Source organism: Palaemon carinicauda, chromosome 1 (assembly GCF_036898095.1).
Source record: "Palaemon carinicauda isolate YSFRI2023 chromosome 1, ASM3689809v2, whole genome shotgun sequence".
Classification (NCBI taxonomy): domain Eukaryota; kingdom Metazoa; phylum Arthropoda; class Malacostraca; order Decapoda; family Palaemonidae; genus Palaemon; species Palaemon carinicauda.
The window spans coordinates 99692846-99705234 of NC_090725.1; the positions used below are offsets into that span (position 1 = coordinate 99692846).

The 12389-nt window shown below is 33.4% G+C and overlaps 1 protein-coding gene across 2 annotated transcripts in view; it reads right to left on the minus strand.

Annotated features, from left to right (window-relative positions):
* RhoGAP1A (Rho GTPase activating protein at 1A) overlaps positions 1-12389 on the minus strand; it is a 370606-nt gene that overhangs the window by 44630 nt on the left and 313587 nt on the right. For both annotated transcript variants that reach the window (XM_068383167.1, XM_068383177.1), the window contains exons 3-5: positions 4242-4474; positions 2682-2867; positions 1106-1312 (exon numbers count right to left, since the gene is read on the minus strand). In XM_068383167.1, the coding sequence (XP_068239268.1) occupies positions 1106-1312; positions 2682-2867; positions 4242-4474 (626 nt within the window). The remainder of the gene's footprint in view (positions 1-1105; positions 1313-2681; positions 2868-4241; positions 4475-12389) is intronic.

Genomic DNA, 12389 nt, shown 5'->3' on the forward strand with positions numbered 1-12389 from the left:
TCTAATTCATTCAGAGTTCCAGAACAATAAAACAATCTTTAATTTTAATATTTTTTTTCAGTAACTAAAATCATAGCTAAATTTCAACCTTTACCTGGAACTATAACTTCTAAGTTCTAACATTGTTAGTCACCAAAATCACACCTCTTAATTTTTCAACTTTTACCATGAACTAAAATCATATTTGTTAATTTCAACCTTTATCATGAACTAAAATCATATATTTCAATTTCAACCTATACTGGGAAATGAAATCACATTCAGTATCTTAATTACAACCTTTAACATTAAATAAATCACAGAATTTAATTTTAACCTTTACCAATAACCCAAGTAATATATTCTAATTCTAACCTTTACTAGGTTATAAAATCACAGGTTTTAAATTCAACCTTTATCAACCCTTAGCAGAAACTAAAATCATTTTTCAATTTCAACATTTACCAGGAACTACGAAGACTGCATTTTATTTCAACCTTTTCCAGGAACTAAAATCACATTTTAATTTCAACCTTCACTAAGAACTAAAAATAACTTTTTAATTTCAACCTTTACCAGAAACTCAAATTATTTTTTTTAATATCAATCTTTACTAGGAACTAAAAAAAATAATTAAAATTTCAACCTTTACAAGGCACTAAAATTACCTTTTCTCTATGTCAATCTTTACCAGGAACTAAATTATATATATCTTTAAATTTCAACCTTTACCAGGAATTAATATAATATTCTTTTTTTAAATTTCAACCTTTAACAAGCTATGAAATCACAATTTTTAATTTCAATATTTACAAGCAACTAAAATACCTTTCATTGATTTTACCAGTTAATAAATCCCATCTTTAAAAATTTCAACCCTTACCAGGATATGAAATAAATTTTCAAAATTTTACCCTCTACCTTGAACTAAAATCACATTGTTTAAATTTAATCTTAAAAAGGAACTAAGATCATATCTTTAATAATTCGACCAAAATAAATGTAATGAATGTAACCAATTTTTTTATTTGATTTTCTACACAAAAATGATCCAACAAACAAAACCTCCTATAGAAATATTCATATTCAAGAAATCAATTTCCCATAGAAGGAAAATCCTACTTACATGAAGGACTAGAGCATTTTTCTGCACTCTGGCAACAGGTCTATGCAAAAGGTCCTCGAGTGATTGTGCCTGACCTTGAAGAGACCTTAACTTGATGGAGCGGGTGATGTCAGCGAACTGAGAACTTTGAGCACTACATCTGCGAACAGTTTCTATTGCACGAGGGTAGTTCTGCAGGAAGGACGCATACACGTCCAATTTGCTGGCCTGAAAGGAAAACAATGGGAGTCAATAAAATATAATTGTTTTTCACAGTAAAATAATAAAAATTAAACTAGGAATAAAGACTAGAGAGAAAATAATTAAATAAAACTTCCCCGGAGTTAACTTGTAATCATATCTGAGGGTTTTGTATATATTTTCTTTTTATTGATAGTGAGATTATACATTTTCCTTGTGTCACTTTAACATATCATTGATACAATCAGATAACAAAAAAAGAATTGACAATAACATAGGGAAAAGTTTAAGTAGATTTCACAAACACAGTATAATTAATGTTCTGAGATAGACCATTTGTGTGAAAAAGGATTATTTATTATTAACTGAACCACTATAACAAAACAAATGGAAAGAAATTTCAGAGCATTTAATCAATTATTTGAACACGCACGCAAACGTCCTCATATAAAATATAACATTAAAATCTTTCCCCAAATAGAGGATGGTTCCAAAGTTCATTAATTTACACTGAATGCTCGGTATATCATGATATATATATATATATATATATATATATATATATATATATATGTATACATACATATGTATATATATACATATATATATTTAAATATATATATATATATATATATATATATATATATATATGTATACATACATATGTATATATATACATATATATATATTTAAATATATATATATATATATATATATATATATATATATACATATACATTTATATACATATATATATATACATATATATATATATATATATATATATATATATATAATTTTTACTTGTTACAAATGAAAACATATGTAATATGAGAGTAGATTAAACCCTATTTTCTTCAAATGAAAAGCAATGTAGATACCAATCATTAATATATTATTATTGAGCACTATTGTGTTGATTTCCATCATCATCATCATCATCATCACACACATATATATATATATATATATATATATATATATATATATATATATATATATATATATATATATATATATATATATATATTACACACACACGAGTGTATTCAACATATGCCTTCTTCCTTTAAAAAGGTGTGGCTCCTGAAAATGAGTCTTTCAGTTTTCAACAATTCTCTGGTCATGAAGTTGCAACCCACATGCCATTATCTGCCTTGTTTACGACTACAGCCTCTAATACATAACCGACTACACAAGTCAACAAAAGAACGATGAATGAATAAAAATAGTATTCCCAGCATGCCCCATTCGGCCGTCCTTGCCTGGAGTACGGACCTGGTCCCCTCCATGAGTGGAGATAATTACACGAGTTTTTTAAATGGACTTAGGTTAGGTTAGGTTAGCGAGTAGTCTAGTTCAGATACTATATTTAAAAGTAGCTTCCTGTTCTTACCAGAACTCTGAAGAGTTCGCCAATGGCATTGGTGCCGTCCCACTGGGCGGTGCGTTCCTTGAGACCTGAGAGGAAGGCACTGTGGGTCGAGTGGAGTTCGCTGATGCGGTAGAACACCGTCGAGAAATCGTCGGGAGAGATCACAGGCTGAGAAGTCGTCAAGGTCGCCTTGAGAGCTTTCATGTACTGCGGGAGGGAGAGAATGTATTAATACCACCATATCGGAACTGATATATCTCTATAAAATACGTACAGTAATACTGTGCACACACTATATATGCTGTGTACACACACAGACACAGACACACACACACACACACATACATATATATATATATATATATATATATATATATATATATATATATATGTATGTGTGTGTGTGTGTATTATAGCCACGAAAGGAAAAATGAAAAGACTTGATTGGAGTTAGTACTTTCATCCACTCAGGACATCAACAGATGTCCTGAGTGGATGAAAGTACTAACTACAATCAAGTCTTTTCATTTTTCTTTTCGTGGCTATAATACATTTTATATTCATCACGTTTCGGCTTTCGTGATTTCTAGACACACACACATATATACAGTATATATATATATATATATATATATATATATATATATATATATATATATTATATATATACAGTATATATATATATATATATATATATATATATATATATATATATATATACAGTATATATATATATATATATATATATATATATATATATATATATATATATCTATATATATATCTATATATATATATATATATATATATATATATATATATATATATAGTCTGTATATATATAATCTGTATATATATAGATAGATAAATACTAAATAATAAGAATTTATAAAACGAAGAAAAATTATTGAAACTATAAACTATATGGGTATAAATATATTTTAAGATGATGTATCCTCCAAAATTTTATAAATTTTCTATGTATTCTCAACAACCACAAAACTAAAATACAATACACTGTTTCCATGAAGTAAAAAATCCAACGTTCGGTAAACGGATAAGAAATATTCAATAATAAGGGAATGATTTATAATTATAGCTACAACATATAAAATACTATAAATGCACGAAGTAAACAAATCTTTGATAATAACAATAAAAAGAATATTCAAATGGCAGGCGTAGTAAGATGATTGAGGTGATAAAAGTGTCATGACTGAGATAGTGTGGCATGTGTTGGAGATGGATGGTAGCGGAGAGAGTAATGAGAGCTTGGGAGGAACCTGTTAAGTGGGGGAAGATCGAGAGTGAGGCAGAGAGTTAGATAGACATGATGAAGGATGACATGGAGAGGAGAGGTTTGGCGGAAGAGGATGGCTTTGATAGAAGGCATTGGAAAGGCCGCATCAGGCAACCGACCCCTTAATGTAGTGATCACGGCTGGAAAGAAATTTGTAATCATAGCTGTATTATAATAGTTAAAATACTATAATTGCAGGAAGTAAACAAATCTTTGATAATAACAAGAAGAAGAATCACAAGCATGAATGGAATAGACCCCATTATTGTTCAGATACTCACCTGAAGAACGACATCGAGACATTCCAAGTAGATGGTCTCCGATTCAACGATAGAGGACAAGATGCACCGGTACATAGTGAGTCTCTCTGCCTCGGCCGCCGGGCTGATCTTGGGCACGGGAGGAGATTGCTCTTCTGGCATGTCGCTTGGGGAGGCCCATCTCGTTGACGTCGGGGGAGTGGGTGGGGCGGAGGGCATATGACTTGTCGATTCTACGCTGCTTCCATACACCCCTGCAACGAGCAAATAGAAATAAATTAACCACAATGCAAGATGATTAGAAATTGTTTCTCTTTTATCCTGGGATGGAGATATTTTCTTGTTGCCTTTCCTACTTATGGTTAATTTATCACATTTCTCACAATGGATATAATTTCATCAAAGTAAGTTTACAATACGAAACAGGTAATTTAAGAATTAACGCTATACATATATATATATATATATATATATATATATATATATATATATATATATATATATATATATATATATACTGTATTCATATTTCTCATTCCCTCCCACCGCCATCCACACCTTAAGGGTTCAGGCATAATTTTGACGAAATAGTCCGACTGCAAACCTGCAGTTTCTAAAGTTATTGGCAGTAGACTAGCCTTTTGCTAAAAAGCAAGAAAGCAAGAAAGCAGCTGTCCTCTAAGTCGCTTTCTACGACAAGCAGGACGCAAGGTGGTAGTATTCTTTCACCCCTACCACGGGATATATATACTGTATATATATATATATATATATATATATATATATATATATATATATATATATATATATATGACACTGTCCTTATTAGCAGAAAATCACAGGATTTGCAATGCTTTATTACGATAAATAGATAAATATAAGAAAGACAGAGATGATAATAGAATAAGCAATGAAAGATGAAATACCACTGAATTGATAAAGGATTAATGAGGTAGATTCATTTAAATATTTAGGAATTATGATCACCAATACAGGGTCTTTAGAAATGTAGTTTAATGAAAGAGTAAAAAACCTACATATGCAGCGCACCAACACTAAATGGGATTCGTACACATACCCTTATTTAGAATGTTCGTACATAGACAGTAGTAGACCTAATGTACTAAACCATCAAGAGAAGCTGTAATTGTTGAAAAAAAAAATCTCTCTGGGTGAAAATATTCCCAAGGGATATGCAATTTAATAACGATAGAATAAAAGGAATGCGAAATATTATTTTCAAATCATCATTAACATACATACATAAATACACACAAACACACATACCTACACACATATATACAAATATATATATATATATATATATATATATATATATATATATATATATATATATATATATATACATGCATGCATACATACAGTACATACGTATAATATGTATACATACACAAGCGTTATGGGTAAGGGATTATTTGAGATGTCTTCCTATCTACATGACATGACAGTACTGAAATACATACGACTAGCATTTATTGAGATAGGATAGCATACAAAGCTTAAAACTTCTATGCTAGTTACAATGAAGTTTAACACTTCAAAAATCGGATGCGAATTCAAGCAAATTTTCTATGTTCTTAAAACTAAGTTGCGCTCCCCCATGTTGTTCCATGTTACAGCAGTTTAGCGGATACGAAAAAAAAAAAAAATCAAATAATTGTCTATCCTTAGTTAGCTCAACAATAATTAAAAGGTGCTAGCATGTTTACGACCATGAGATGTTTAAAAGTATTATTAAGATGGTAGCAAAGGAGGACTTTGACCTTAGATACAGTTGTGTTCAAATGCACATGTGCTTGTTTTCGTAAAATGTATCCAAACATTCCAGGTAAACAGAACTATCATTATTATTATTATTATTATTATTATTATTATTATTATTATTATGTATTTTTGTGATTTACACGTCACATTAAAGGACCACCACTCCCTAGGATAATGTCACATGTCTCGGGTATGTATCTCAAGTAATTATCTTTTACGGTGGTGATGCCGTACCTTTCAATATGAGGGGATAGTCAATCTAACGCCTTTGACTAGTCCAGTCTTACTGGAAAGAAACCACCTATAACAAAAATAGTACAAAGAAGAAAAACAAAATGTGACTGAAGCGATAAACACTGCTAAAATAAAGCAATGGAGATCCTGGTAAGAACTCCGTGACCTTAGATTCTTCGTCATCAATAACTTGTAACCGTATGATGAATAGGGTCCAATAGAGGATAACTCATGCCATTTAACTCAATAGAGACAGATTCTAACCAGCACTTGGACTCTTGTTAGATACAACGTTGCTGCCATTTCATTTCATCATCATCATCATCTAGGTGTCATATCACCCAGGGACGTCGGAAATCATGGCTACTCATCTCATTTGATTTAGATAATTCCATCGTCTTTAAATTCAAGAAAGTATAATTAATTTACTCTATGACCGGGGAGTCCTTTGTCTCGTTTCTCGGTAAAGTTTCTTTGACTTGTCCTTAAGAGAAACTGCTGCGTCCTGCACGTGGATCCCTGGCATGGTTGGCACCAACCTGTCGAGACAGACTTGGCTACTGTACTATGCGAGGGACGTGGTCTGTAGCTTGACCAACAGAGCTGATATTAAAAGCTTTCACTGAACTTGATTTAATTTCAACTTGACGTCTGTTACTGTCCTGGGTTCTGTGTCCTTGGTCTCAAGAGGTATAAAGACGATTCACAATCTTAATTGTGAATCATTCTTGACCTCGCAAAGGCATTTTCATATTCAAATAAGAAATAGCTTCAAGTGTCTTCTCGATAAGGATATAATTGCAATTACGTACATCCTTTTATAACAGTGACCTCGTGTACACAAACATTAGAGATTTTACTCGAGATAAAGGAAACACCATTACAAAATGGGTGATCAGAACTGATTTCCTGGCTTTTCCTAAGGCTTTTTACGAAGACAGGTTGTATAAGCCAAATACCGAATAATGAATTATACTTGAACAGTCACTGAAGCATGAACATCAAAGCACAGCCTGAACAGAAACGCACACACACATACACAAAGTTATCAGCTTACGATTTGGCAACAGGACCTGCACCAGTCGTTCTTCTTCTTAAGAAACCAATAAATTCTCATCTACATTTTCGTTAGATTTCCAAGAACAATAATGTATTATGTTAAAAGTTATTATTCATTACTTTCAAATACCACTAGAAGTTCTTGAATATTCGTAATACCAGAATGCAACATTGCTGCCTTCGTGGTTATCTAACTTAAGATGAACACGTACGTTACACTAGGAAAATGTCACTTGGCATAGTTTCTTTCATCTTTGGGATAATTTTGAGAAAAGTAATCTAAAATCAAAATAAAAGATACGTTCGAATAATAGAATATTAAAGTATCCTGCTTTCTAAGACGATATATCCATTGTGTTTAACAAACGCCAAAGTACAGTTCCATGGAACTCATTCTTTTCACTGTATATTAAAGTGGAGACGGCATTTATCTTGGAAAGTACGTTACATATTTTCTTTTTTGGTTTTATTCTTGTATCTCGTTCACTTTCCAAGTCATCATGTGGTTTAAGAAGGTTCGATAGTCTTGATTCCTTTGTAATAGCGAAACTCCCTCAGATATCACACGGCTTTAAAATGAAAGAATATCGATAATGTAAAAAACAATTTTTTAAAAAAAGAAGTTACGGGAAATATGATTTGAAGAGTGAAAATATTCTACTTACCCACCAATCTGTATTGGTAGTCTGGATAGCATGCACGAGTATTTACATAGGAATTCCTGTTACACTTCGATCTGAAGAAAGGCACCCAGTCACACCCTTACTGCGCGGCGAGTTCCTGTGTTTTTATCCTGCCCACCACCTCTGCCATCTCTCCCTACATTATCTATTTGGCCACTCGCCGCACAGTAAGGGTGTGACAAGGTACACTTTCTCAAAGCGATGTACGCCCGAGACTCCTGTGTCCAACTGTATAGCACTAGTAGTTAGTTGTTATTCGTATAATTTTAGGACATAATCACTTCAACGTTGAATTCAAGTGACGAGAGCACTCCATTTGTTTAGATAAATACCTTATCATTTGTATTTCAAAACATACACTAAATAACTGAACTTTGGAATTTCTTTTACATACCATGACCAACCCAACCCAGTACATAAACACTGCCTCCTATTCCATGACAATCTTGGAATGAAGAATGATCTCTCGTAACGTCTCTTTTCTTTTTTCAATTCGAGTCAAAGGAGGGCATACTCGCCCACTTATCTTTGCATTGTCCCTGTACCTATCTTAAACGACAACCCCTTTTTAAGATACATCTCACTCAATTGCCCTCCTTGATCCCAACCCACCATGACAGAATGAGGGAGTCATCCCTTAATTACATGACTCAATGAAGCATCTATCAGAAGATTACAGAGGTTACAAAACCAGTTTTACCAATGGGTTTTAATGGAGCGCAGCCAAATTTCTAATCCTTATTCAGGATTGCAAACATGAAAGACGTAATATATAGTTAACCAATGATTGAACGTGTGGTCAGCGATGATACCCCCGGAAGCACATTCCAATCTCTTGACAAACTTGTTAGTTATCAGTTTACTTATTCCATCAATAAGCGTTTCATCTTCTTGTTTTTAAGTGCTTCGATGGTGTGGATTTGACAATAAACGAGCAATATGTGGTGTGAAATGTGTAATGCCTTGGAATGCATGCGACAAAATGAATTACTAAAGGTCCTGTAGAGCAGGGTTCCCTGCAGTATACGACATGAAGGGCAGCTCTTAAAGTAAATTAAGTAACGCATGTTAAAGTGATTCCATGTTCACATTTAAACTCCAAAGACAACTCCATACATTCTCGTAACCACGGGAATTTACGTTCGGTTCACTCACCAAAGTCCAGCCGATCACATTAACAGTATTCTGGCTAAATCACTGAGAATTCACAACTTGAATATCAATTAAAAACCAATCAACGATATAAACAATATAATTTGTCCAGATCAGAAGATCACACAGGAGCCAAACCTCCGTCAGCAAGACACAGCAATATAGAAAAGCGAAGGCAGTTCACCACAGAAAGTCCTGAGAAACACTGATGAGCTGCTGCCCCAGCCGGGGAGCCCCGATCTTGCCCTCGAACCTTCATCCTCATCCTCATCCTCGAACTACCGTTTCGGGTTTGTGCAGCTGTATTGCCCCTTCCCTCCTCACGATGTTATTAACTCGTCAGCCGCATACCTTGGATGGCATCAGCCAATAATACACATTTACATGCAAATACCACCTCTCTCTCTCTCTCTCTCTCTCTCTCTCTCTCTCTCTCTCTCTCTCTCTCTCTCTCTCTCTCTCTCTCTCTCTATATATATATATATATATATATATATATATATATATATATATATATATATATATATAAAAGAAAAAACCGAACCTCTTTATGGTGAAATATGAAACATTTAGCGATCGAGGGATCTTATATTTTTCATAGGAACTCTATCCCAAGAGAGTTTACTCATCACTCCATTTGTCTGTGACATCTTTTGTTTGCCTGATATCGATTGATTATTTATGATCTATGGTCACAATCAGAGAGGGCTGATGCTAATCCTTATCAGATGTAAAACCTTAATAAATGACATTTTATGTATCTTTGCGTCAAGGCAGAACAGAGAGAGGCTGATAGCTGAATTTGGGTTGATTTTTACGGCCTCGGTCAATACGCTTGACAATAACGTCGTGTTACATTAATTACTTTATTTATTAGTATGTTTTACTCAATAAACATTTTTCAGCTCTCTTTACATTGGAGACTAAAGTATAATCAAACTGATTACTAATCTTATGCAACAAAAACAAAATAAATCGAATAATAATGTTACTAAAATATCTATACATCATTACTAATAACACTAATAATGCTCATACAGTAGTGGTTTAAATTACATCGTCAGCTGAGAATGTATAGTATAGGGAGACTATCTTTTCCATCTCGGGCTATCCTACCAGCGCAAACAAAGGTGTCGATCTTTAACTGGACAACACTCCTAGTCTTTCATTTCGTTGGCACCACTGCCTTTCGAGGGAGGAAGATGCCAAAAGTTTACAAAACCCGAGCCAGCGGGACACCGCCTTTAAGGCCCTAATCCAACTTTAAATGGCAGTGTGCCAGTGTCTTTCCACCTTCTGATTAAATGGGCATATGTTGGTTTGATCGATTTGCTTTTTTATATCTCTATCTGTTCTGTTTTTATATAAATAAAAAAAAAAACTTGGTCCCGAAAATATTAACCTTTTTGGTTTGTTCAACATGGATGTACGGTCCTGTTTTTAACAACAACAACAACAACACCGATAATAATAATAATAATAATAATAATAATAATAATAATAATCCTTAATAAGTTTTCCCCCAATAATGTGGTATGAGGACAGACGGTTGCAATCAGTAGGACATCTCCTAAATGATTCTGTCCGCCTCACACCAGTTTAAGAGCCCAATCTCTAAACGATGTCTATTTCAGCTTGTGTTAACTCTTGATATACTAAACGATCGAAACCGTGAGAGAAAGAAAAAACAGAATCTACCATTTATTTAAAAATAGGAGGGATAAACCCATTCTCAAATAACATAAGTGCTTTCATCGGAGCACAATCAAAATTTTGATAAGTAGAATGTGGAGTGCTTGCAGCACCCAGGGTTTAAACTTTAAGGTAATTACCTTAGTTTGAGGTAATTTTCATGGTTTAAAGGAGAGTTCCAAGGTAATTGGAAATTTAAAAAGTTTTTAGGTAATCTAAGGTATAAAGCAGCAGCATTTAAGGTAATGACCACATGATCAAGTTTAAACCCTGCTACACAGGTTAGGCCTTCTCCAAAGTAAGATTAAACTTGTGGTGAGAGAGAGAGAGAGAGAGAGAGAGAGAGAGAGAGAGAGAGAGAGAGAGAGAGAGAGAGAGAGTTTAAAAAGGATGTCAAGTAATGATAATCATAGATCGGATGATACGAATCAAAGAGAGAAACGAGGATTCATCAAAAACCATGAAGATAATGGGAGGCACATTGGGCTTACCGAAGAAAGGCCACCTGTGATCACATGGCCCGGGTCACGAGTTTCAAGCTGTACTCCACACACAACGAGAGAGGCCGTTTCGTAGGCTTTTTTCTTTTCTTTTTTATTTTATTTATTTTTTTTTTTTTTGGGGGGGGGGTTGCTCATCATGGTCCGTGACTGGCTTCATTCGTCATGTCATGGAGATGGATAAGTTTACTTTAACAAAACAAAACTTCTTGTTTTTTTTTATTGTGGATAATTTCTAACGCTGGGCAAGCAGGTTTTTCAGGTGCTTACCAAACTTTTATAGTTAAGGAAAATAAAAATCGGCATATAAGGTAGACAAGAGATGAATAAACTTCTATAAACATAAATAATACCATTTATAAGCTTTTATATATCGCTCCTATATATCAAAGAGCAAGTGTCTGGATATATATTCTGTATGTATGTATATATATATATATATATATATATATATATATATATATATATATATATATATATATATATATATATATATATATATATATATCCGATCATGTTCAGCTCTCCCCGTTCCTCGGGTATGGCAAAAATGTAATAGTCATACCCTGACGGGAGGGGATGCGTGTGTGAGCAAATCTATTTAAATATTTAGCCATCATTTTTGACGGGTCGCATACACTAGTATAATACAATAGTTAGAGAATTAGAACATGGCTGTCATACACGGAAATCATCAAATGAATCGTACATAAGATATGCATTCCATATAAGCATTTGGGTCATGGATGAACAACGTACCTTACTTCCTCGAGTGCCACATATATGCTGCCTCGTTAGATACATTAAATACTGGACATTACGAGGCCATTTCATTAATAAAATATAACCATATTACGTGGTCCTAATAATAAGGATCCTTTGTTGGTATACAAAATCTGTGAGGCTGTGGAATATTTTGTTACACTTGGGACTTCCACCTTTCATGTAGGAGAGATCTGATAAATGTAGCAGAGACTGGGGATTTATTTCCTACGGGAAAGAACGTCAGTCACTTCTTTATAAAGATAAGACAACGAACTGTTGAAAAGGTTTAAAAAGTCAAG